Source organism: Chionomys nivalis, chromosome 21 (assembly GCF_950005125.1).
Source record: "Chionomys nivalis chromosome 21, mChiNiv1.1, whole genome shotgun sequence".
NCBI lineage: Eukaryota > Metazoa > Chordata > Mammalia > Rodentia > Cricetidae > Chionomys > Chionomys nivalis.
This window is the reverse complement of record NC_080106.1, coordinates 41,302,681-41,325,607: the sequence shown is the minus strand read 5'-3', so window position 1 is coordinate 41,325,607 and position 22,927 is coordinate 41,302,681. Positions and strand designations below refer to the sequence as shown.

Here is a 22,927-nt window from a genome sequence, read left to right as displayed (position 1 = left end):
TCTGGTGGGAGGACTCATACACACATCAGATATAGGGAGGTTAAATCAGTCATCCTCTTTGAGGTTGTGCTACAATAACAAGCAACCCCACGAGTCCACGAAGGAACTGATTTCTTCCTCATGCTGCATGTCCTATTCAGTGGTCCTGCCCATGCCTCCTTTATTCTTGTTGGCCAAGCTAGCACACAACCTTTTTTCAAGACACTTGAGAGCAAAGGATAGTGTGCCATGGTCCAGCCCTTGGTTCCTGCAGAGGTACATGATTTCTCTAAGGACACATAAGCAAATGTCTATTCACTCCCAGATGGTGCACAAAGACAATCAAAGAGACAGTGCCAACCAGGCCTAGCTGTGTGAACCTGTGAGTTTATTGGGGTCACTTAGAGAAACATAGTTAACTCAGAGACAACTACATCACAAAAAGCCCCCATCAGCATAGGTGACAACTCATGAGGACTGTACCCATTCTTGGAACTCCCTACACGACTGCAGGCAGCTCAGTGGAAAAGTCTCTTCTCCACACTTCTTTATACATGTATAGCATTGTGGAGGGGCTGCTGAATACAGCTCTGTGAGCTTCCTTAGTCACGTGGATTTCCTGTACTGCCTGAGCCTGGTGAGCCTTCTTCCTTGCTTAGAGGAAGGGTTTTCCTGAGAAAGAGCTACACATAACTCTGGCTGTTACATGTTTTCTGCCTCCTCTTCACCAGTGTTCGCTGAGCCTTTGATCTGGTGATATAGATAACAATTTTCCTCCACTTAAAGCTGAGCATTGAAACATTTTGCCCCCAAAAGCCATTTATTCTCTGAAACTTGACCAGTTTTGAGTCTCTGCAATAACTAGCACTTGTTACCAAAGGAAGGAAGGAAGGAAGGAAGGAAGGAAGGAAGGAAGGAAGGAAGGAAGGAAGGAAAAGAAACAAAGAAAGAAAGCATGCATCCCTGTTGGCATAGGCTTTCTTTGCTCCCAGCAGCTCATACCCAAAATAATCACTCAGAAATTGTATTAATTAAATCACTGCTTGGCCTATTAGCTCTATCTTTTTATTGGCTACCTCTTATGTCTTAAATTAACCCATTTCTATTCTTTAACATTTTGCTATGAGGCTTATGACCTACCAGCAAGGTTATGGCTAGTGGCTCATGTCTTTCTCCTCTGGCAGCTGCATGGCTTCTCCCTGACTCCGCCTACTTTTTTTTTTTTTTTTTTTTTTTTTTTTGGATTTTTCAAGACAGGGTTTCTCCGTAGCTTTTGGTTCCTGTCCTTGTAGACCAGGCTGGCCTTGAACTCACAGAGATCCACCTGCCTCTGCCTCCCGAGTGCTGGGATTAAAGGCGTGCGCCACCACCGCCCGGCCTCTCTCTATATCTTTTCCAGCCTGGCTTATATATATAAGCCATTGGCCGAAAGCAGTTTCTTTATTCATTAACCAATGAAAACAACACATATACAGAAGGACTTCCCACACCACATCCCTTCACAACCCAACTGACAACAGCAGATCTGTAGGTGTGGACCACAAATGTTTAGAAGACATATGACAGACATATCACTTCTGTTTATTGAAAGAATGCAGTGGACTCTCCACTGGGACTGGTGACTTCAGCAGCTACACATCTTGTCCTGGCTTGCAGACCAGATGGCGTCCTTTCCTACAGAGCAAGCCTTAAATCCAATCAGATAGCAGCTGTTAGCATCCATAACTATTGTACTCTTATTGTACCAAGGAGTACATCTTGTCTAGTATGGTAGTACTATAGCATGTGGGGTCTACAGCTGCACGGGACCATTGGTGACAAACTTCCACAGCAATCTCCATCGCTCTTCCAGTGCTGCACAAAAACAGGCAGCAGTGGTGAGAGGGGACCGCAGTCGTCCCCAGCCTTGTTACCACAACATGCGTTGTCTTCAACAGCAGCCTCTTACTATTTCTGACATGCAACCAAGAGCAGTAACGATGGTCTTTATGGTCTGTGGGGCTCAGAGAACTCCCTGGCCAACAACTCACTGGGAGGAAGCTCACCCCTGTCACCCAGGTTCTCATTCTGCAAGGTTATGGCCCCTGGGAATGCCTTTCCCACCCAGATGCTTTCCCAGGTCTGTAGGATACTCTAGGGTTAGCATTATATGAGACCTTGCTGTGAGACTGTCTAGGATCTCTGACCATCCTCCGCCGTCAATTCCAAGCAAGTGCCCATTGTTCCTGAGATTCAGCAGATAAGGGAACACTAACAGGAAACATTAGTGGGTGTTATGATTCTGGTGGCGCAACCCTAGCAGGTTCCCTGGCAGGTGGAGACAGACAGATGCACCATGCGAGAAAGAGCTTGGGTATAGAGTTTATTTAGTGGGTATTGGAAAGGGTATAAGGGTAGGGGATATGGAGGGGAGAGAGAAAGAGGGAAAGAGATAGGGGAACAAAGAAAGAGAAGAAAGAGAAAGAAAGGGAAGCGAGAGGCAGAGACTACCTCTTTAGAAGAAGGACAGAGAGATGAAGAGAGAGGTGGGGGAGAGATTGGGGGGCTTGTCTCTTAAAGGGACAGGGTACCCAGATGACAGGGCAGACCAGCAGGGTTGTTATTACAGCATTCCCACCTTTCTCTTACAATAAAAAGGTAAGGAGTTGGTCATGAGGGCACGAGTTCTCAAGACTGCCTCCTGCTTATTTGTGGGCGTCAGAGTCTTGGGGGACCTGAGAAAGCTGGGAATTCCGGTCATGGGGAAGCTGGTTGCTTCACTCCTGTCCAGGATTTGTGGTGTGGAACTGTCCAATGTCTCTTGGACTTGGCGAGATGTTGGCAGAGCAGAGGACAAGGTTAAGTTTAGGAAGAAAAAAAATTTCCTTAGGTCCTGGTAGTTGAGGAGGAGGGTGTCAGGACCAGAGAATTGAGAGGGGTGTATCTGACCTGTTTAAAGTGAGTCTTTCAGTTCGGCTCCCTGGAACTCACAAGAATTCTTTAAGTTTGTAAAACATAAGTTTTAGACACATACATTGTATAAACAGCAATATATTTATGCCAGAATGACTGTGAGAGATGTTTTTGTACAATGATAAGTATCCTTAGAAAATGACCAAAGAGAATTTAAAATCTTTCTCTTGCAGTAGTGGTAGTGCTCTGCCAGAATTAGATTAATAGCTTATCAGCATTTTACTGATAATGTTAAGACATGAACGACAACATAATGAGAGAGAGAATTCTGATAGCTGGCTTTTGTCCTTGGACCTTTATAACTTGCGCACACCTTAGTAACTTGCCTTTGTATATCTTGAACCATCTTTTATTTAGAACATGGTAAGAAGTTAGTCTTTCCCACCTGCCCTGCACACCGTCCTGGCAGTCACACCTTCCTTCTTCAGTGAACTGTTGCTCAGGGTGTCAAGCACCGGATTCGGCTTCTTTCCTTTTCCTTCAGAACTCAATCTCAATACATGTCTTCCCAAATCTGTCTTCAGGGGATAGGCCAGGCCCTTTTGTCTGCCTTGCCTTTTTTCAATTGCTTTGGTACTTTGCAAACCAGATTTACATGCTCCTGTTAGTCATTAAGATACATATTCCAGAGCCTCTCCTACCTCCTAAAGATGGCTAAAACCACGAAGTCCCATGACAGCCTGAAGGTCCTTGATGGATCAGCCTTTTTCTTAACTCTCCCGTGAACACAGTCCTATCTGACCCACCAAACTAGACATCAAGCACTGCCTGTCACATACCCAACTCCTCTAGTAATGTCTGTCCCTCTGTATTGTTCTCTAGTACCTGATGCCCATGGAGACCTCAACTGGTAACAACCAAATTCCTCATGACTCTTTCAGGCCAGTCCCTCGTGGCTGCAGGCTATGCGGCCCTTGTAGTTGTGTAGACAGCTCCTCTGTCTCCACAGCCCCAGACAATCCAGTCCTCCTGTGTGTCCCACAGTCTCCCTCACACACAAGAAGCAAGGGACTCATAAAGAATAGTTTAGCTGGCCATGGTGGCAGACCTGTTAGCCCAGTACTCAGAAGGTGGAGCAAGAGGACCACTATTTTGAAGTGACTGACTACAGAGTGAGACTTTGTCCCCAAAGGAGAGACAGGTGGTCAGAATGAAGCCCAGGCGGTAGAGTCCTGAAAGCCCCGGACTCCAATCCGTAGCACCATAGGAGGTCATCTTGCTGTCTTTGGCAGCTTGGAACCAGGCTGGGCTACATGAAGTCCTGGAGAGAGGGAGAGAGGTATGGGGAAATGGGGGTGGGGAGAGACCCAAGGGCAGGCACTGCTCTCTGTCACTCACAGTCAGTGTTTTTCTCCTCTGCGCCTCAAGCCCAGCCTCTGGAGCTGGTTTTCCTCATTCACAAACTGTTGCTGTAGATAATGTCTTGCCAGGAGATTCCAGGAGAGAAACAGTGCAGCAGTGTGGTGACTCCCCAAGTTGCCATAGGCAACAGAACTCAGTTTTTATGAGGAGCCCTCATGGACTTCAGGGAGCCCAGCTGGTGCCAGCAGAACAAGGGATATGGGCAGCTGCAACGGAGGTTGTAAGCAGTTGGCCTCCCTGCGTTGGCCCTTCTCATGCAATGGCATCTCCCACAGAGGGCCTGCATCGACTTTGCCATCAGTGCCAAGCCGCTGACTAGGCACATGCCCCAGAACAAGCAGAGCTTCCAGTATCGGATGTGGCAGTTCGTGGTGTCCCCACCCTTTGAGTACACCATCATGGCGATGATCGCTCTCAACACCATCGTGCTAATGATGAAGGTGAGTGAGCCCCCCACCCTCCTAATGTAAGACCCTTGCACAGCATCCCAGCCAGACCACACTCCGCTACCTCTGAGCCTTCGCTGCTGTGCTCTCTGCCCACCACACTGTTCCCACCACACTGTTCCCACCACACTGCCTGGCCAGCTCCTCCCTTCCTCCCAGAAACTGTGGACTAGGTCTGGGGCTCGTCTCCGCAGCTCTCTTGCATTCCCTCACTTGTTTCAGTCCCCCTGTGGCTGCACATGCCATGGTCCACCTGTCTCTGGTCTTTGGTAAGTCAGATGCCTGGCTCTCTAGGGCTCAATGAGGGCCTCATGGAGAAGAGTGGACACCCTCCTCAAATGTTTGCTGGGTGGAACATGGGAATAGGTCAGAGACGGGGGCTTCTGGAGTTTCAAGACCCCCAGCCACTCACTGGGGGATTCTAGGAGGGGCACTACCTCTGAGCCATATTCCCAGCCCTCACTGAGAGATCCTAGACGATCACTGTACCACTGAGGCCACACTTCCAGGGCTCCTCTCTTTAAAGGTTTTGTATTCTTTGACTAGTAGAGCACTGGAGGTCACCAAAAAACAGCAGTGGTGCCAGCAGGAGGCTCAGCCAGCACAATAGCGCATGCCTGTCATCCCAACAGTCAGAGACTGAGACAGAGGGCTCGTGAATACAGGGCTGCATGGACAACTCAGTAATCTCAAAAATAAAATTATATATGCTGAGCAGTGGTGACGCAGCACTTGGGAAGCGGAGGCAAGTGAATCTCTGTGAGTTCAAGGTCAGCCTGGTCTACAGAGAGAGAGTTCCAGGACAGTCGGGGCTACACAGAGAAACCCTGTCTCTAAAACCAAAAAACAAAACAAAAATAAAAATATAAAGAGCTGACAAGATGGCTCAGTAATTAAGGCACTTGCACCAAACCTGAGTTTGATCCCCAGAACCCACAGAGTGGAAGGAGAGAACCAACTCCTACAAGCTGTCCTCTGACCTCCACACACATGCATGTGTTCATATATACATAATAACTAAATAATATATAATTAAAAATTTAAAAATAAGCCAGGGTGGTGGCACATGCCTGTAATCCCAGCACTTGGGAAGGCAGAGGCAGGCAAATCTCTGTGAGTTTGAGGCCAGCCTGGTCTACAGAGCTAGTTCCAGGACAGCCAGAGCTGCACAGAGAAACCCTGTCTCAAAAAACAAAACAAAACAAAAAAAGTTAAAAATACACAAAACTAACAAAGACTAAAGAAGGATGTGGTAGATAGGCCCGAGACGCCATTACTAGCCCCAAACAATAAATACAAAATGGGGGGCTCTAGATGGCTCAGTGGTTGAGTCCTAACTGCCTTTCATGAGGATTTGAGTTTGGTTCCTGGTTCCTATGCGGGGCAGCTCGCAACTCTAGAGGGCCTGTACACTTTCTGAAATCCAGGCATTCACACACATAATGCATACACATGCACACAAACATGTCTGCCTGTAGACAAACACAAAAGTCCTTACAAAAACCTTTTTAATTGACAAGAAAGTTTGGCTACATTATTATTGAGATGTTTTCTAGTAAATAAATAAATACTCAGCATATCAGAGACAAAAATCACCACAAATAAAGACTGCTCTGTGGCTCACGGTTCACGTGTGACTGCAGCACTTGGGAGGCCGAGCTGGGATCATTACCATGATTCTAAGGCCAGCCTGTGCTAGGGTGAGACCCTGTCTCATGGCTTGAGGCTTTGCTGAGCTGTTGTCCTCTCTGGGCTCTCGGATTGGACCTGCAGCCACTGACTCTCTGCTCTCCTCCTCATCTAGTTCTACGGAGCCTCTGTGGCCTATGAGAACGCCCTTCGAGTGTTCAACATTGTCTTCACCTCCCTCTTCTCTCTAGAGTGTGTGCTGAAAGTCATGGCTTTTGGGATTTTGGTACGTAGGGCCTGCGGGTAATGGCGGTGGGAACACATAGGGCTCAGGGGGTGGGGGGTGGTTGGTGTGTGTACTGGGCCCCATGACCTGGTCCCCAGCGGAGGCCCATGCCCAATCTGCCAGCTTTGTACTGACCTAGAAATAAATACCAGGAAGACCCAATCCAGATTTACCAGGGGCTAGTGGTACATGTCATCTGTCCTCCAGATGACCCTGGTCTGGGATACTGAGGTCAGGAAACCACAAACACAGAACAAATCTCTAGTAGTCACACAGGCCTGCTGAAGCACACCTGTCAACCAAGTACTTGGAAGACTGAGGCAGGAGACTCTGGAATTCAAGGCAGCCTGGGGCAGAGTAAGACACATCAGAAGTAAAGACAGAAAAGAAGGAAAGGAGGCAGGAAAAGAAAGAGAGAAAACAGTTTTGAGCATAACCCAGCAGCTCTCACACCACAGTGAGCAGACACCAGAGTGGAGTTCTCAGGAACCACCCCACTGTCGTTTCTCTTTCATCTTGATTTTTAAATTAATTTTATATATGTGTATTGGTGTTTTGCCTTCATGTATGTTTGTGTATCACATGTGGGCTTGGTGTCCTTAGAAACCAGAAGAGGTCAGCAAGTCCCCTGAGAGTAGAATTACCGACAGTTGCGAGCTGTCGTGTGGATACTAGTAATTGAACCCAGGTCCTCTAGAAGAGCAGCAAGTGCTCCTAACTGCTGAGCTGTCTCTGTTCCCTGACAGAGTTTCACTGAGTTACCAGGCTGAGAGATGGCCCAGTCAATCAAGTGCTTGCCGTGAAAGCATGAGGTATTCAGTCCCTAGAGGCCTATTTTAAAAATCTAGGTGTGGTACCAGTGATCCTTGCACTTGGAAAGGAGAGGGTGGAGGACCCTACGACTCCCCGTCCTGACCCTAACCTAATTGACCAGACCAGTTGGAGACGTTGTCTCAAAGGTGACAGACATTTCTAAATATGGCTCTTGGGTTTGTGCCCTGGCCTACATGCACACAATATATGCATGTGCATACATAGGAACATGCACACACACACACACATAAATGAAAACAAGAGTCCCAGACTGGCCTTGCCGGCTTTGAACTTGCAATCCCAGTGTGTCAGCCTCCCAAGGGCTTCGATGACAGGCTTGTGCTATCAGGCAAGAATGCATAGTCTTAATCTAAGACACTCAGATCCTTGTAGCAGGTGAGGGAGGAGCTGTGGAATGAGAGGGGAAGAATCACACCCTTGTTTTCATCAGCTGTCATTTGAGCTTGAGTGCTTGCTTTCATTTTGATGTGTTAGTTCTCATTGCTGCGGCAAAAATACCTGATATATCTAATTTATTAAGCCGGGAAGGTTTATTTTTGGTTCACAGTATCAGAGGTTAGCCCGTGTCATTTCAGCCCTACTGCCTTTGGGCCTGTGGGAGCACGAGATAGAGCAGGACGTCCACTTCACAGCAGCAGCGGGAATCCAAGAGCAAAGGACAGTAGCTGGCTTGTCCCAGTGGCCTGCTTCCCTCCCATGAGAATCTAGCACCTCCCAATAGCACTGGCTACCTAGCCTCTACCTGTAGGTCTCTGGCACTGCCCCTACCAAATGCATGCCTAATTGCATCCATTTGACACAGAAATATTAGGTGGTTTTTGTTTTTTTGTTTGGTTTTTTTTTTTTTGGTTTTTTTTTTTGGTTTTTCGAGACAGGGTTTCCCTGTGGCTTTGGAGCCTGTCCTGGAACTAGCTCTTGTAGACCAGGCTGGTCTCGAACTCACAGAGATCCACCTGCCTCTGCCTCCCGAGTGCTGAGATTAAAGGCGTGCGCCACCACCGCCCGGCTATTAGGCGTTTTAAAACCAGGGCTGGTAGCATGTACCTGTAACCTCAGCACTGAAGGCTGAATCGGGAGTATTACACGTTCAAAACCAGCCTGGTTCACATAGATCACATAGATAGCAAGACAAAGCCTAAAAAAAAGAAAAAGGAAAAAAATTCAGCATTTTTATAGGGCTTTAGAGGGTTCACAGATACCTTGAAATTCAGCTTGTGCTAACTGTTTCAGAACTCAGGTGGTTAGCTAGGCTTTGAGATACACACTGCTCTTGAGAGACAATAGGATCGGGAGCTTAAGGCCAGCTGGACTACATGAGACAACTATTGTGCACAGCCCATGAGGTGGTGCTCATCCTTAATCCCAGCACCCTGAGGGCAAAGGCAGGAGGGATCTCTGAATTTGAGATCAGCCTGGTCTACATAGTGAGCTCCAGCCAGCCTGGTCTACACAGTGAGAGCCAGAGCTAAATAGTGAGCCACTGTCTTAAAAAACAACAACAATAATTAAAAAAAAAAAAAAAAGCAGCAGCAGCAGGGGACAAGGGAAGGGGGGAAAGGAAGAGCTTTCAGTTTACAACCCACCCCTCCCCCAGTAGGAGCCTACACTGCCTGTGACCTCACTTCCTTTCACTAGGCCCCACTTGTTAAGTTTACACCACCTACCATGGCAGCACAGGTGAATTACCCAGCCTCCTGCCCTCAGGGACTCTTACCGATCATAGTTGTGTTGAGGGGCTTCTTAAAGGTATAAGAACAAGGGGGCTGGAGAGATGGCTTAGAGGTTAAGAGCATTGCCTGCTCTTCCAAAGGTCCTGAGTTCAATTCCCAGCAACCACATGGTGGCTCATAACCATCTGTAATGAGGTCTGGTGCCCTCTTCTGGCCTTCAGGCATACACACAGATAGAATATTGTATACATAATAAATATTTAAAAAAAAAAAAAAAGGTATAAGAACAACCGGAGTGCATGTGAACTGCCTACACATGGGAGGGCAGAGTCCTTCCCTTAGCTCACTGAGGTGCTTGAGGGCTTTAGCACCGGAAAACCTGGCCTCAGAGTCTGCCCCCTTCCCCAGGGGGTGTCACCTGATTACAATTAGAAGGGGTCACTCCTTCAGCAGAATCCCTGGTAAGGCTGCCCTTCTTGGGGTCACTTCCCAAATCAGTTATTTGCACTAAGTCCTTGTCTTAGGCTGGAAGGAGTACCCAGGAAACTTGGTGGGGAGGGAGCGCTCTATAGATACTAGAAAGGGCTAAAATAAAGCGGAGATGACTCAGGCAGTGCTTGCCACGTGAGTTCAGACACATGTGTCATGGTGCACCCTGGCTCTGGGGACAGTTCCTGAGGTGCACTAGCCAAACAGCCTAGCGAGCTCCAGATCAGTGAGAACCCCTGTCTCAAAAGACACCCTTGATTGATGTCTGGCCTCTAACATCCACAGGTGTGACCCAAATTCACATGTGTGCACATGTGTACACACACACAGCAGCACATGGGCAAATGTCTTAAAGTTGGAGTGTTCCAGACCCACCTCCAGCAGTTCCGTGTTGTTGGGTAACAGCCCCAAGACTTAGTTTTCTGTTGTTTTTATATATCCACACTGTAGCCCAGGCTGGTCTCAAACTCTCAAGTTCCCTGCCTCAGCCTTCCGAGTACTGGAGCGCACAGGCGGCAGCAGCATTCTAGCCCAGCCCAGTTTTGTAGGGTTTGTTTTCTTTTGTTTTGGTCTTTTTTGAGACAGGGTCTCTCTGTGTAGTCCTGAGTGGATTGGAACTACCTCTGTCTCCAGAGTTCTGAAATTAAAGGCATGCACCATCACAGCTGGCTTCAAACTTGTATTTTTTTTTTTTTTTTTTTGGTTTTTCGAGACAGGGTTTCTCTGTGGTTTTGGAGCCTGTCCTGGAACTAGCTCTTGTAGACCAGGCTGGTCTCGAACTCACAGAGATCTGCCTGCCTCTGCCTCCCGAGTGCTGGGATTAAAGGCGTGCGCCACCACCGCCCAGCAAAACTTGTATTTTTAAATGAGTATCCCAGAAGGCTCCCTTAGGGACAGCCTGAGCAGTGGGGAGCTGAGCCGGGTCCTTGCTAGGTGTCTGCAGGCAGATAGCACAACCGAGAAGTCCCATGGCCCCTGTGGAGTGTGCTACACAGGAGAGTCGTGGAGAATGAGTCCCAGTGGTCACAGGAAGTTGTCAGCTCCCAGCTTAACCCAAAATGAGTTCAAGTCCTTCCCAACTGAGTGGACACCTCCCAATCCCTCCTTATCTTTGCACTGTTTGGCACTTCTGAGAAACCAGAGCTGGAGCATTGGCCTCCTGCAACTGAGAGGAGCTGCCTTCTTCTCAGCCAGTCTTCCACAGTGCCAGGGTTGAGGCTCCACCACCTTTTACAGAAAACTAGAAATTCCTCCTGTGACATTCAGGTGACAGAACCCGAGCTTAGTAAGATCAGTGGCCAGACACCTAGATGTTGTCTTCGCTGAGTCTTCCTTAGAAGCCGAGTCTGAGGTGAGGATTTAATGCAGGGAACCTTCTTGGGAGGTGACTCCTGAAATGGGCAGGAGAGGAGAAGAGTCAAGACAGGGACTCCACTGCCACCTGTGGAAAGTGTCTTATGACGCAGCCAGCACTTAGCTTGGGGAGTGCCTGAGGCCATTCCACCTGAGGCCTCCAGGTGGCAGCAGAGAGCACAGTTGACTGCACTGATCTCAGGAGGGAGGTGAAGTATTGAACACCCAGGGGCTTTCTGTCAATTAGGAACTTCTGCCAGGCCCTGACCGTAAGAAAGTAAAGAAAGCCCGTGATGGTAGGAGGGCAAGGTAGGCCCAAATACCAGAAGTGCCATGGGGACCTGAATTCCCTCTAGGCAAGTGTAGTACCCAGCACTCACCTGCTGAGCACCTCCTGCTAGCACCACGAGCTCTTGAACTCTGGAACTTCCCAGAGAGGAGGAAGGACGGCCTGAAGGTCAAGGGAAAAGTTGCTCACATGGAGTTTTTTGTTGGAGCAGAGGTCTCTGGAGATTTGAGGCTCTGACTGTCACCAAAGAACACCGAATAAGAGTTCAACCTGTAATGCCCCTCTTGAGCCAGTACACAGCTGGAACATGGGTCAGTCAGGAGTGGTCAAAGGAACACACGTGTCCCAAACGCGAGGCTGCTATCAACAGAGGCTTCTGTTTCACTCATCAGGGAGGGGTTTTGCCACCACCTGGAATAGTCAGCTGGCATGGGGTTAGGAGAGTCTGGAGTCAGGGCCAGGGAGATGGGTGTCGTCTATAAACTGCAAGCATGGGGGCCTGAGTTTGATCCTGAGCACCACACGAAGCCCCACACACACACACAACTGCCATAATTCTAGCTCCAGAGAGTCAGACACCCACAAACACACATTATAATTCACCTTTTAAAAGTCATTTAAAAGCAAGGCATGGTGGTGCACATCTGTAATGAGGGAGGCAGAGTCAGGAGGATCACCGGGGCTCCCTGGCCCGCCAGCCAGCCTAACTGAATCAGTGAGCAGGAGACCCTGTGTCAAAAAACAATATGGGTGTCTCCCGAGGAACAACACCTGACTTTACCTCTAGCCTCCACACACATGTGAACACGTGTACAAGAGGGGAGGGAGGGAGGGAGGGAGGAAGGGAGGGAGGAAGGGAGAGGCAGAGGGTAGCAGAGAGAGACAGAGATTAAGGATCGCTTACTGGTTACCACTTCTGGTGTCTTTGAGGAATTCAGTGATGTCTGGGGTCTTGAAGAGCAGAGGCAGGTCCCCACATCCCCTCTGGGGCAAGCTGTCAAGGACCAGGGCTCAGGAACAGAGGGTTTCATGACAGAGGGTTTCACTCTTTCCACACCTTTGTCCTGCCTTCACGTACCCCTTCTGGCCTTGGGGAGTGAGGCACAGAGTCCTCTGTTAGCATTTCCATCTTGTGGGTCCCTATTCCAGAATTATTTCCGTGATGCCTGGAACATCTTCGACTTTGTGACTGTTCTGGGCAGCATCACAGACATCCTCGTCACCGAGTTTGGGGTAAGTCTCCTACCAGCTTCTTCCTGGGTAACTCGGACTGGAGTAGTAGTGGGCGGTGGCAGGAAGGGTATCCAGAAGCAGCAGTTCCGGGGGGCACAGTGGGCTATGATCAGAGCTGGGCTTCAGGTGCACAGCGTGAGATGGGAAATGAGTGTGGAGTTGTCTGGGTGGTGGTTTTGGGGTGCACAGATAGCCCCTTAAGGTCTCAGGGAGGGAGATGGGTGTGTCCAAAGCCAGGACATAGGCCAGGACTGAGCGGTGTGCTTCCCTGCCTGGTGGTTGGTGAATGACAGACAAAGAGTGTGACTTAGGACAAGCAATGCAGTTCACTACTTTGAGAATTCATACATTTAAAGGCAAATAGAACTGAGCTACTGCTCCAACCGGCTCACAAGGTTGGGTTCCACTACCCCCTGCTGGCCATGATGGGAGTAGTTCCTGGAATAACAGCCCTCCCCCAAGCCCCAGGGATTCCAAATAGGCCTCTCAGGACACATTGTCCTTACCCCTTTTCAAGTAAATCCAGAGCCGCAGAGTTCCCCTCCAAGACCTTGTCCTTGTCCATGAGCCAGTGAGCTCAGGCTTGGGAACCCTCAGGAGACTAAGTAGGAGATCCAGGGACCAGAAGGCAAAAAGCAAACCATCAATGCCCAGGGCCAATTGTGGGGTGGGTTCTGCCTCCAATGACAATGGGAATAATAATAACCCGACGGGAGTGTGGCACAGCCGCAGAGTGTTGGCTTGACCTGTGTAAGACCCTAGATTGGTCTCCTCACCCCAAAACAAAATTAAAAACAAAAACACATTGAGAATATTGTACCAAACACCTCATATGAACTGACTCTCATTGAAGGTCTGGGCTCAGAGCAGAGAAGAACTGTCTCAAAGGGTTGGACTGAGGAATGATGAGCAGAACACTGTCCAGGGGAGGCATTCGAGGACCTCCAAATGTCCAGCCACCCAGTGAAACACCATGCTGAAGTGGGAGGAGCTGGGACAGACCAGAGTAGCAGCCAGCAAAGCACAGTGGGGAGAGGGCCCCGCCTCCCTCGTCCTCTCCCTACAGTGCCCCTTGCTAACCTAGAAGAAATGGGGTGAGGAAAGAAGTCCTGCATGGGATGGATGGGAGTGAGCTGTCTCAATCCACACAGCAAGAAACTGACCCCAGCACCAGGAGGCAAGAGGTCACCCAAGGCCTGATTGATTCCTGCCAGCTCTGGAAACCCCAGAACAGACTCAACCCTTTTCCCACTTCTGTAAGGCTGGCATTTCTAGGGCCTTCAGAAGGGAGGGTCAGGGCAGCCTTGAGTGGTATCCCTGTGGTTTAGAGGTTGGGAGGAGCTGTCTGCACCCCAGCAGAGCAAGTGGAAGGAGCTGGTTGAAACTTGGAGTTGCCAGTAAGACGTCCTTAGGGTTCATCCTGACTGCTTTCTCTAGCAAGTAGGACGGTGACACACAGAAGTCAGTTCAGAGACACATGGACCATCATAATAGCCACACAGCCCTCCCAGCCACCCGGTTGGCTCTTGTCAGATCATCGCTTAGGCAACAGGAATGAACTCATCAGTTCCACACATGACTTGGGCAGGCACATATTGAGCACCTGCTGTTTCCAGCGGAGTTATAGGTGCTATAGACAGAGCAAAAAGAGCAAGACAAAACATCAGGCACACAGAGTGCCTGCCGCAGAGGCGTCTGTGTAGAGAGGAGAATAGATAATAACAGTTAGGGGCCATCGAGAGGGCTCCGTGGTTTAAGGCGCTTGCCACCAAGTCTGACTACCTGTCTTAAAGTACTTTTCTGTTGATGTGAAGAGACACCATAACCAAGGCAACCTATAAAAGAGACATTTAATTGAGGGCTTACGGCTCCAGCAGTAGAGTTCACGATCATCGTGGAGGAAGCATGGGAGCAGGCACACAGACATAGAGCTGGAGAAGTAGCTGAGAACTTACATGAGGCACACATAGAGGAAAAGGGAACAGGAGCTACCTAGGAAGGACATGGACTTTTGAAACCTCAACCCCCCTCCAACCTGGCAATACACCTCCTCCAACAAGGCCACACTTCCTAATTCTTTTCAAACAGTTCCACCAACTGGAATCCAAGTATTCAAATAAGTGAGCCAATGGGAGCCATTCTCAGTCAAAACTAAGTTACCTAAGTTCAATCCCTGGGACCCACAAAGGCACACAAAATAATAACTAATTTTAAAAATTTAAAGGAAGTGGGCTGAAAGTGCAATTAAATGGTAGAGCCCCTGCCTACAATCCTACAGTGAGGGTTAGTGGCATGGCCCCATGGCAGAACACATGCCTCAAATCCTACCCCACCCGCTGGTGAGAATCTGGGTATGTGGCTCAGTGGTAGAGCTCTGGTTTTGCTTGTGGGAGACCGTGCACCTAGCCACAGTAGTACACACACAAAAAAGTCAACCTTCTGAAGTGCTTGGCACAAAACCTGCCACAAAATTCGCTTCCCAGTGGTTATTATTATTACCATTGTTATTGTCCCCATGTGTGTACTTTGGTACACATTGAAGCTGCCCTAAGACACCATCGTTTTGAGGGGAAGATGTTGGATAGGCATATGACCTGTCCTCACCCTGCACTAGGTGCTGGTAGCCCCTGTCTGGGACCCAGGTAAGGCCACTATCCTTAAGGCTAGAGCCAGGCTGAGCTAGGAAAGCAGGAAGGCAGTTAGTTCCCTCTGGGTCAAGAGGCTAAGATGCTAGCACAGCCCTGGGCTTTAATGTCCTGCCCAGATCTGGCTGGGGGCGGGTTTGCCCATGCGCGATGGATAATGACTGTGTTTCTTGTCTTGTCTCTTTCCATGCCTGCTGTTTAAACTGTATATTGGCTCAACGCCGTCTGAAAAACTCATCCAATCAAAATGCACTATGAAATCCATTTGTTCACCCATGACGTGGTCTGTGTGTCCATACACCAATGACTTACCTCCCAACCCACCGCCACCGCCACTGCCACCGCCACCCCACTCCCCGCCCGGAACCGAAACCCATTGGTTTTTGGCACTGGTTACAAATCCACCTAAAAAATTAAATTTAAAAAACAAAACAAAACGCTGAATCGCCTCCCCAACTGCCCCCGCCCGCCCGCTCCCCTTCCATCTTCAACATCTGCATCTAGAATCCGGTTGGTGTTACCTCTTTCTGAAGTGTAAATGCCTTACATTAACTGTGACTGCACTGCATGCCCCACCCACCCGCCTCTGTCCGGCTCCCACCCTCTTCCCCTTTCCTAGAGCTCCCTCTGGTTGGTTTTACTGGACTCTGGATTGGGCTTTGGCTCCAAAGGGTTGTGTCCTTGTCAAGAAAGGATGCTCTCCCTCTTGTAGGCCCCCAAGGTGTGACCCCTCTCCACCCACTCACACCCCTAACTCTGAGCCATCCCAGAGCTGACATAGTGGTGGCACCGAACTGTGATCTCAGAGTTCAGGAAGCTAAGGCTAGAAGACTACAGTGTGAGGCCAGGTTGTTCTACCTAGCATGTCTCAATCTAGCCAGAGCTACAGTAACCCTGTCCCCAATTTAATAAAATTAAAAAAAAAAAAAAAGCTGGGCAGTTGTGGCGCTCAGCTTTAATCCCAGCACTTGGTAGGCAGAGGCAGGTGGATCTCTGAGTCCAAGGTCAGCCTGGTCTACAGAGCAAGCTCCAGAATAGGCTCCAAAGCTACAGAAAAACCATGAGATCCTGCTGGGGGGGAGGGCGGTGACATATGAATCAGCAAAGACATCTAATATTAACCTCAAGATCGCAACATGCATGTGCATCCCCACACACACAGCCCCATGTGTGCTCCACATCTCCTCCCACCACATTTCCTGCCCTTCACAACCCTTAGTAGCTGTGATTCCCCATCCCTGCCTGTCTGCTGACCTCCATGGAGACACACTGAAGGACCTCCAGTGGCGTGCCCACAGTAAACACGCATTCATCCACCAGACACCAGTAGGGCCCTGTTAGGTGCCACTGAAAAGGAGCAAGTTGTAGCCCCCATTGCCGTTCTGCTTGGCTGCTGTAAAGTAGGAGGAGGTGGACTTTGGTCCTACAACCGTGATTTGACTTGAAACCGTAACTACTGCTGGAAGAATAGGCAGCATTAGCAAGGTGTTCTGGACCCTTATCCCTGTGGCCAGGAAGAGAATGCAGAGGTCAGGGTCTGCAAGTGAGAGGACTTGGGTACAGCAGGGAGAAAGGCTGGCTCAGAAGGACGAAGGGGCTGGGCATCTAGGCTTCATCCTGAGCAGTGACTAAATCTGGGAGGATCTGAATTAGAGGCACTTCTGGGACAGATTGGATAAGATTGCCAGGAAGCACCAAGGGACATAGAGGTGGCAGGAGGGACCTGGGGAGGGGTAGAGATGGGTGTCTTTGGGAAGCTAGTGATGGAAGTTAGGATTGGGAGGAGACCAGGGCTATGAGGAGAACACCCCTAGCCAGTCTGAGGCACCCTTTGGATGTCCCCAAAGAACCCCAGTTTGGGGCCTGAGGAAAGGGCTGGGAGAGAAGCACATTGACAGGTAGTGAGAACTTGGAATCTGGAGTAATTGGTGCCCATGTCTTTTTGCAAACCCAAGGGACACCTGCCCTTGAGCATGTCACTGGAAGGGAACACAAGGTCCAGGATACCCCCACACACCTGAGCCTGCATCCTCCGCTGCTGGAGCACAGGGTGGAGTTTGAGTAGAAAGGACTCCTCTTGGGAATTCTGTGTGCTATCAGGACTCCATGCAGACCCAGGAAGAGCTGGAGGAGCAGATGAGGCCTAAGACCCCTGACTTCTCCAGTCCCTACCCCTCCTCCCTCATGTGTGTGCATGCTCAGCAGCTGCCAGATCCCTGCTTCTGCATGTGCCAGTTCGCCCCCAAGCTGCTCCTAAGAACCCCTGCCTCTGCATGTCCAGCCGAGCCCACATGTTATGATCTGCCCCATTGAAGGGATGGCTTGGTTCTCTGGAGGGTTGAGGGAAAGGGTTAGGAATACTTCTTGATTAGTGGTCCCATCCCCAGTGGAACTGGTGGCCAGGCAGGACCAGGCATCAGGTCAGCGGGGCATGGTGAGTGACTCTTAGCTAGGTCTGCAGGCTCACGATGATTAGACCCAACAGTGTCCTAATGTAGGAGCCCAAGGCTTATTCCCCATCCCAGAAACCTAGGGACAAGTCTTTTATCCCAGAGGCCTCTTACCAGCCTCAGAAATTCTTCAAACTCCAGTCACTGCCTCTCAGCTTCCAAGCCAGAGCTAGCTCAAGGCACAGGTCCAGCAAAGAGAAGCCTCTGGGAAGCAGGTTAAACACATCATTCACTGTCCAAAAAACAGAAATGCCCCCTGTAATCCCAGCACTTGGGAGTCAGAGGCAGGAAGATCTCAAATTCAAGATCAGCCTGGGTGATAGCACAACCCTGTTGCAATATATAAATGATCCATTGTGCAAATAGGGACATGTCAAAAACAGGAAGGATGCTGTTGTCAAAGCCACTCACTTCCACAAGCAAGCACCTTTTGTCACTAGCCCTCATTCAGTCTTGCCTCATGACCTGAATTCAGGACTCCTACAAATCCTTAGACTGGGGCACCAGTAAGCCTCTGGCCCTCCTGCCTCCAGGTAGTGATCACTACGTGGTCCCCAGACAGAAAACTCAAATGCTCTGTGGGCCAGTGATGGGAGAGATGAGGAAACTGGAGAGCATGGAGCTGGACTCCAGGGCTCAGCTATGAGAGGCTTGGGGAGCCAAAAACCCAGAATGGTAGGCAAAATCTGATTTTTAAAGTTAGTCACTTATTTAAAAAAAAAAAAAAGAAAGAAAAAGAAAAGCTCAGGCCCAACAAATTACTTTCATTGGCTATATTGGGTCACTTGCCACCTTCACCAACCTCACCTGAAGCCCCCTGGAGAGTCCTAGGCCTTGCCCACAGTTTCCAGCCAGCCTCTCCCCAATTACAGCCTGGGTGGGAGGCCGCAGAGGCAGCGACTAGACCTGGGTTTGGAGGACAGGGAAGTCCTGGGGCCAAGGATAGCTTCATCCCCCCCCCCACTTCCCAGCACTGGCCCCTTGGTGGGCCCTGGGCTGATCAGAGTTCACTCGCCCCGGGAGCTGAGACCTTCCTGCTTCCCGCAGGCCTGGTCCCGAGACACCACCCAGCCCCAGAAGCTGAGAAGCCATCCCTGAGAGGGGGGAAAAGGGCCCCTAATGCATCTTCTCCGACTCAGCGGGCAGCGAGGACTCACCCTGCAGCCGAACAGCCCCAGCTCCCTCCCGTCCTCCCCATTCCCGCTCGCCAAGGGGGTAAGAAAAGATGCCCTTCCGCTTCTCCCCATTGGCTCCAGCCGCTCCTCCTCTGGGCCGTGGGGTGAGGTCAGGGCGGGCAGGAGCGGGTGGGTAGCTCGGCAGGGCAGGGCAGGGCAGGGTGCCCGGTGAGTCCCAGGACAGATGCATTTCTGGCCCCGAGCGTAACATGCCTCGGAACCGCACTTGCCCCCTAGGCCTGCGTGTGCTGGCGCCCTTCCCCCACCCCGCCCGTGTCTATGCTTCGTACTCTTGTGCTGGGTTCTGCACCTTGACCCGCTTGTGTCCTATCGTCTCAGTGCATTTGGTTGTTGGGAGAAATAAAAACCATCTCGATTTTTTTCCTGATTGGATGATTCGGATGTATTATTTTCTTTTCCGTACTCTTTTGTTATTTCGTCCCCGACCCTGTTCCTTTCTCCTCCTCCTTCCCTTTCCCCCCCCACTTGTGAGTGGGCCTGGCTGGGTGGGCTTAAGCTTTTGAGTTGATATCTCTTCCTTCCCCACCCGCCTCCCGACCCCACTCTTTTTTTTTAAAGTTCCCCCCCCCTGCTCTATTGCATTAACAGTGCTTTCTCTCCTCTCCCTCCTTATTTGGGGTGTGGCTTGCTTTTTTTTTCCGTATTGGTTGGCTTCTTGTAGGGGCCTCTGTGAGTGTTGACTACTCTAAGCTCCGCAGGGTGGGTGGATGGTCACCTTTCTTCCTCGTCTCCTCAGAATAACTTCATCAACCTGAGCTTTCTCCGTCTCTTCCGTGCCGCCCGACTCATCAAACTCCTTCGGCAGGGTTACACCATCCGCATTCTCCTCTGGACCTTCGTGCAGTCCTTCAAGGTGAGCCAAAGCGGCTGCTCCTGCTGCTGGTCCAAGCCAGAGCAGATCCCTAACTCTGGGCAAAATGAGGAAAGCAGACTGAAAGTGGTTAAAGCACGACCCTGGGCTGTACCCAGTGTCTGCAGAACTCCGAGGGCCTCGTCACTGACCCTACCAGCCAGGGGCACGTGATCGCTTGACTCTGAGGACAGTTCTGGGCAAGCTGTCTGGCACCCTTCCTCACTGTCTTCCTTCCTTCCAGGCCCTACCATATGTCTGTCTCTTGATCGCCATGCTCTTCTTCATCTACGCCATCATCGGGATGCAGGTGATCCCGCACCCTTGGGGTATCAGGGCTGCGGGAGGGGAGCCTGCCTCAGAGGGAGCCAGAGTCCCTGTGACCGCCCCAGTCGTCACCCTCCCACTCTCCAGGTGTTTGGCAACATCGGCATTGACGGGGATGACGAGGACAGCGACGAGGACGAGTTCCAAATCACTGAGCACAATAACTTCCGGACCTTCTTCCAGGCGCTCATGCTCCTCTTCCGGTGAGGGGGTGGGGTGGGAGTCGTGCGTCCCTTTGGGTTGCGTGCGAACCTGTGTGTTCATTACTCTTCTGGCTGGGAATGTGGACTCTTCCAGTCGGGGTGAACTTAAGTCTGCCCAGCTCCCCTTTTCCCACTGGCGCTCTCGGGACAAGGATCCCCGCAGGTGAAAAGCATAGACGGAACACTCCAGCTGTTACCTAGTTGAATCCTCCCGGCCCCCTTTTGAAGTGGGAGACTTGTGAGACCCTGTCTTACAGAAGTTAGAAACAGAATAATTCGTGTCCCACAAAAGGAACACGCTAATGAAACAAAGCCAGCAAGCACATCAGATCCCAGGTAGCTTCTGTCTCTTGTCCCTGACACAGGTAGTGGCTCTTTCATCCCATTGGGGGCAACTCTACTTCACACGCGGATATGAGTAGCCAGTTGTGCAAAGGGACAAGGAAGATCCAGAAAACGTGAGCCCTTGCCGGGCTAACTACCTTCAACAGACAAAAGATGTTTCTCACAATTTCCTCCCTTTGTTACACGCCTCCCCCCAAACTTAGCCAGATATATGGAGCATTAGAAGCTTCTAGTAACAGAAAACTATTATTATTCTAGGTGACGGCTTAAGCATAGTTCACAGTAAGCCTCCTTCCTTCCGAAAGAGCCCTCACAAGCTGGTTGGCCTGGCCCAACTGGAATGTGAGCTTTTCACCCTTGATGGCAAGTGTTCTCAGACATTTGCTACTTTGTCTTAATTAGGGTTTCTATTGCTGGGAAAACACCATGACCGAAAGCAAGTTGGGGAGGAGAGGGTGTATTTGGCTTTCACTTCCACAGCACACTCAGGTCAGTTACAGCAGTCAGGGATTTTAACTACAAAACCAAAACACTTTTACAAGAAACACAGATTAAACATATATATTTGTCCTTTAAGCCAGTCCTTGCGATAGTCAAGAGTGGATCAATAGCAACATTGATTTAAACAGACGTTTAGCATCAATGTATTGAACCTTGACCTTAGAAATGTTAATGTCGTGTGTGTAATCTCTAAGTCTCATCTTTTACAAACTTTGAATGACTTAGGCAAACCTTCATAGCATGTGTAGACTTCCTGGCTTTCTCTTTCATTCTGGAAACATCCAGCCATCTTAATCTTCATTTATAACCCCTGCTTCACTGATGCTCTTTCCATGTTTGCATCCTTCCAGCATTTTCCTTTACTTACCAGTCTTCTTTCTCACACCAGGAGGCGCAATAATGTTAATAAATTTACCACCTGTTGTGAGAATTTTTTCTCTGCAGGTCCTAAGGTCCTGAGGACAAACTGAAGTTCACCCTGGGGGACTGAAGGGTTAATAGGGCTTGCTTGCAGGGCATGGCTGAGGGGTTCCCACAGGAGTGTGGGTGACTGACCTGAAGCCACACTGGAAAGTCTTCACTCAGTGCAGACAGTGGCGTCCCCATAGCTGTGCAGGTGCAGCTCTCTGTCCCTAGTCTTCCCAGCCTGTATACTCTAGCTGGCTGGGAGGAGGGGCTGGATGCTCAGCGAGGGTCCAGTGACCCCACCCATGCCCTCTTCCTATGAAGGACCATCAGAAGTTAACAGGTCCAGCTATGGCGATCCTTTTAAAGATGTATCTAATTTTGTGTGTGTAAACATGCGCCTCTACATTAGTATGTGCACCACAGGCACGCAAGAGCTCTCCAGAGGTGACAAGGTGTCAGGGCCTCAGAACGGAGGTTACTGTAAGCTGCCGTGTGTGTGTGTGTGTGTGTGTGTGTGTGTCCTAAAGGAACAACAATCCCTTATTGCTTTGTACTCTCTTTTAAACATTATTCCCAAGTTCATAAATACAACCTGCGCAATCTGTACAATGTTATAGTGTGTTTTCAGATTGACCTTTTGGAAGTGGAGAACTAACTGCTGTACTCTTCCCTGGGGAAGACGATTTCCCCTACTCTCAGCATTCCTTAATTACCTATAGTTCTTTGTGCAGGGTAGATGCCTCGTGGGCTCCCTTCCACCTTGCCTATGCCATCCACAGTAGCCTGTCTGTTGTGGTTGTCCATCTCTGCAGCCCCTGTGATGCTCTTCTGTGAACAGACACAGTTGGTCTTAGCAAGATCCAATAGTTTGCCTTAGAGGAGAATGCTGTACAAACCACAATTGAAGAAGAAAGTCCAGTCTAAACTACACACACAAGATAATGTTAAAAATAATAATATTATGGGCCTGGTGGTGCACACCTTTAATCCCAACACTCGGGAGGCAGAGGCAGGTGGATTTCTGTGAGCTCGAAGCCAGACGGGTCTACAGAGTGAGTTCCAGGATAGTCAGGGCTACGCAGAGAAACCTTATCTCAAAACACACACACACACACACGTTGAAAGAGCGTGGAAGCAGTGTGTTGCGGTGCTCATCCACAGTGCCAGGACACGGGAAGAGGCAGGAGGACTGTGAGTGGGAGGCCAGCCTAGGCTTTAGAGTGAGACCTGTGGGGTACAGAGATCCTGGGAAGGAAGGACAGCCAGGCAAAAATATAGCCAGTGTGAATGCCCTGAGGCAGGAGCATGGCTGATGTGCTCGAAGACAGGGAAGAGCCTGGCATGCCTGGCGAGCAACCTGGAGACAAAGCACTAAGAGATGGGAATGTGGAGAGAGGAAAGTTTTTGAGTCACACAGACGTCCCAGGTCAGCCCCCACCATCAGGCCCCACCGCAGCCTCCTCACTTCAGGCTTTTCATG

The 22,927-nt window shown here is 49.9% G+C and overlaps 1 protein-coding gene across 8 annotated transcripts in view; it reads left to right on the top strand.

Annotated features, from left to right (window-relative positions):
• The window catches only part of Cacna1a (calcium voltage-gated channel subunit alpha1 A), a 289,933-nt gene that overhangs the window by 238,776 nt on the left and 28,230 nt on the right, over positions 1-22,927 (top strand). For all 8 annotated transcript variants that reach the window (XM_057754012.1, XM_057754011.1, XM_057754008.1 and 5 more), the window contains exons 31-36: positions 4,569-4,733; positions 6,544-6,654; positions 12,439-12,522; positions 19,550-19,666; positions 19,908-19,973; positions 20,078-20,193. In XM_057754012.1, coding sequence (XP_057609995.1) covers positions 4,569-4,733; positions 6,544-6,654; positions 12,439-12,522; positions 19,550-19,666; positions 19,908-19,973; positions 20,078-20,193 — 659 coding nt within the window. The remainder of the gene's footprint in view (positions 1-4,568; positions 4,734-6,543; positions 6,655-12,438; positions 12,523-19,549; positions 19,667-19,907; positions 19,974-20,077; positions 20,194-22,927) is intronic.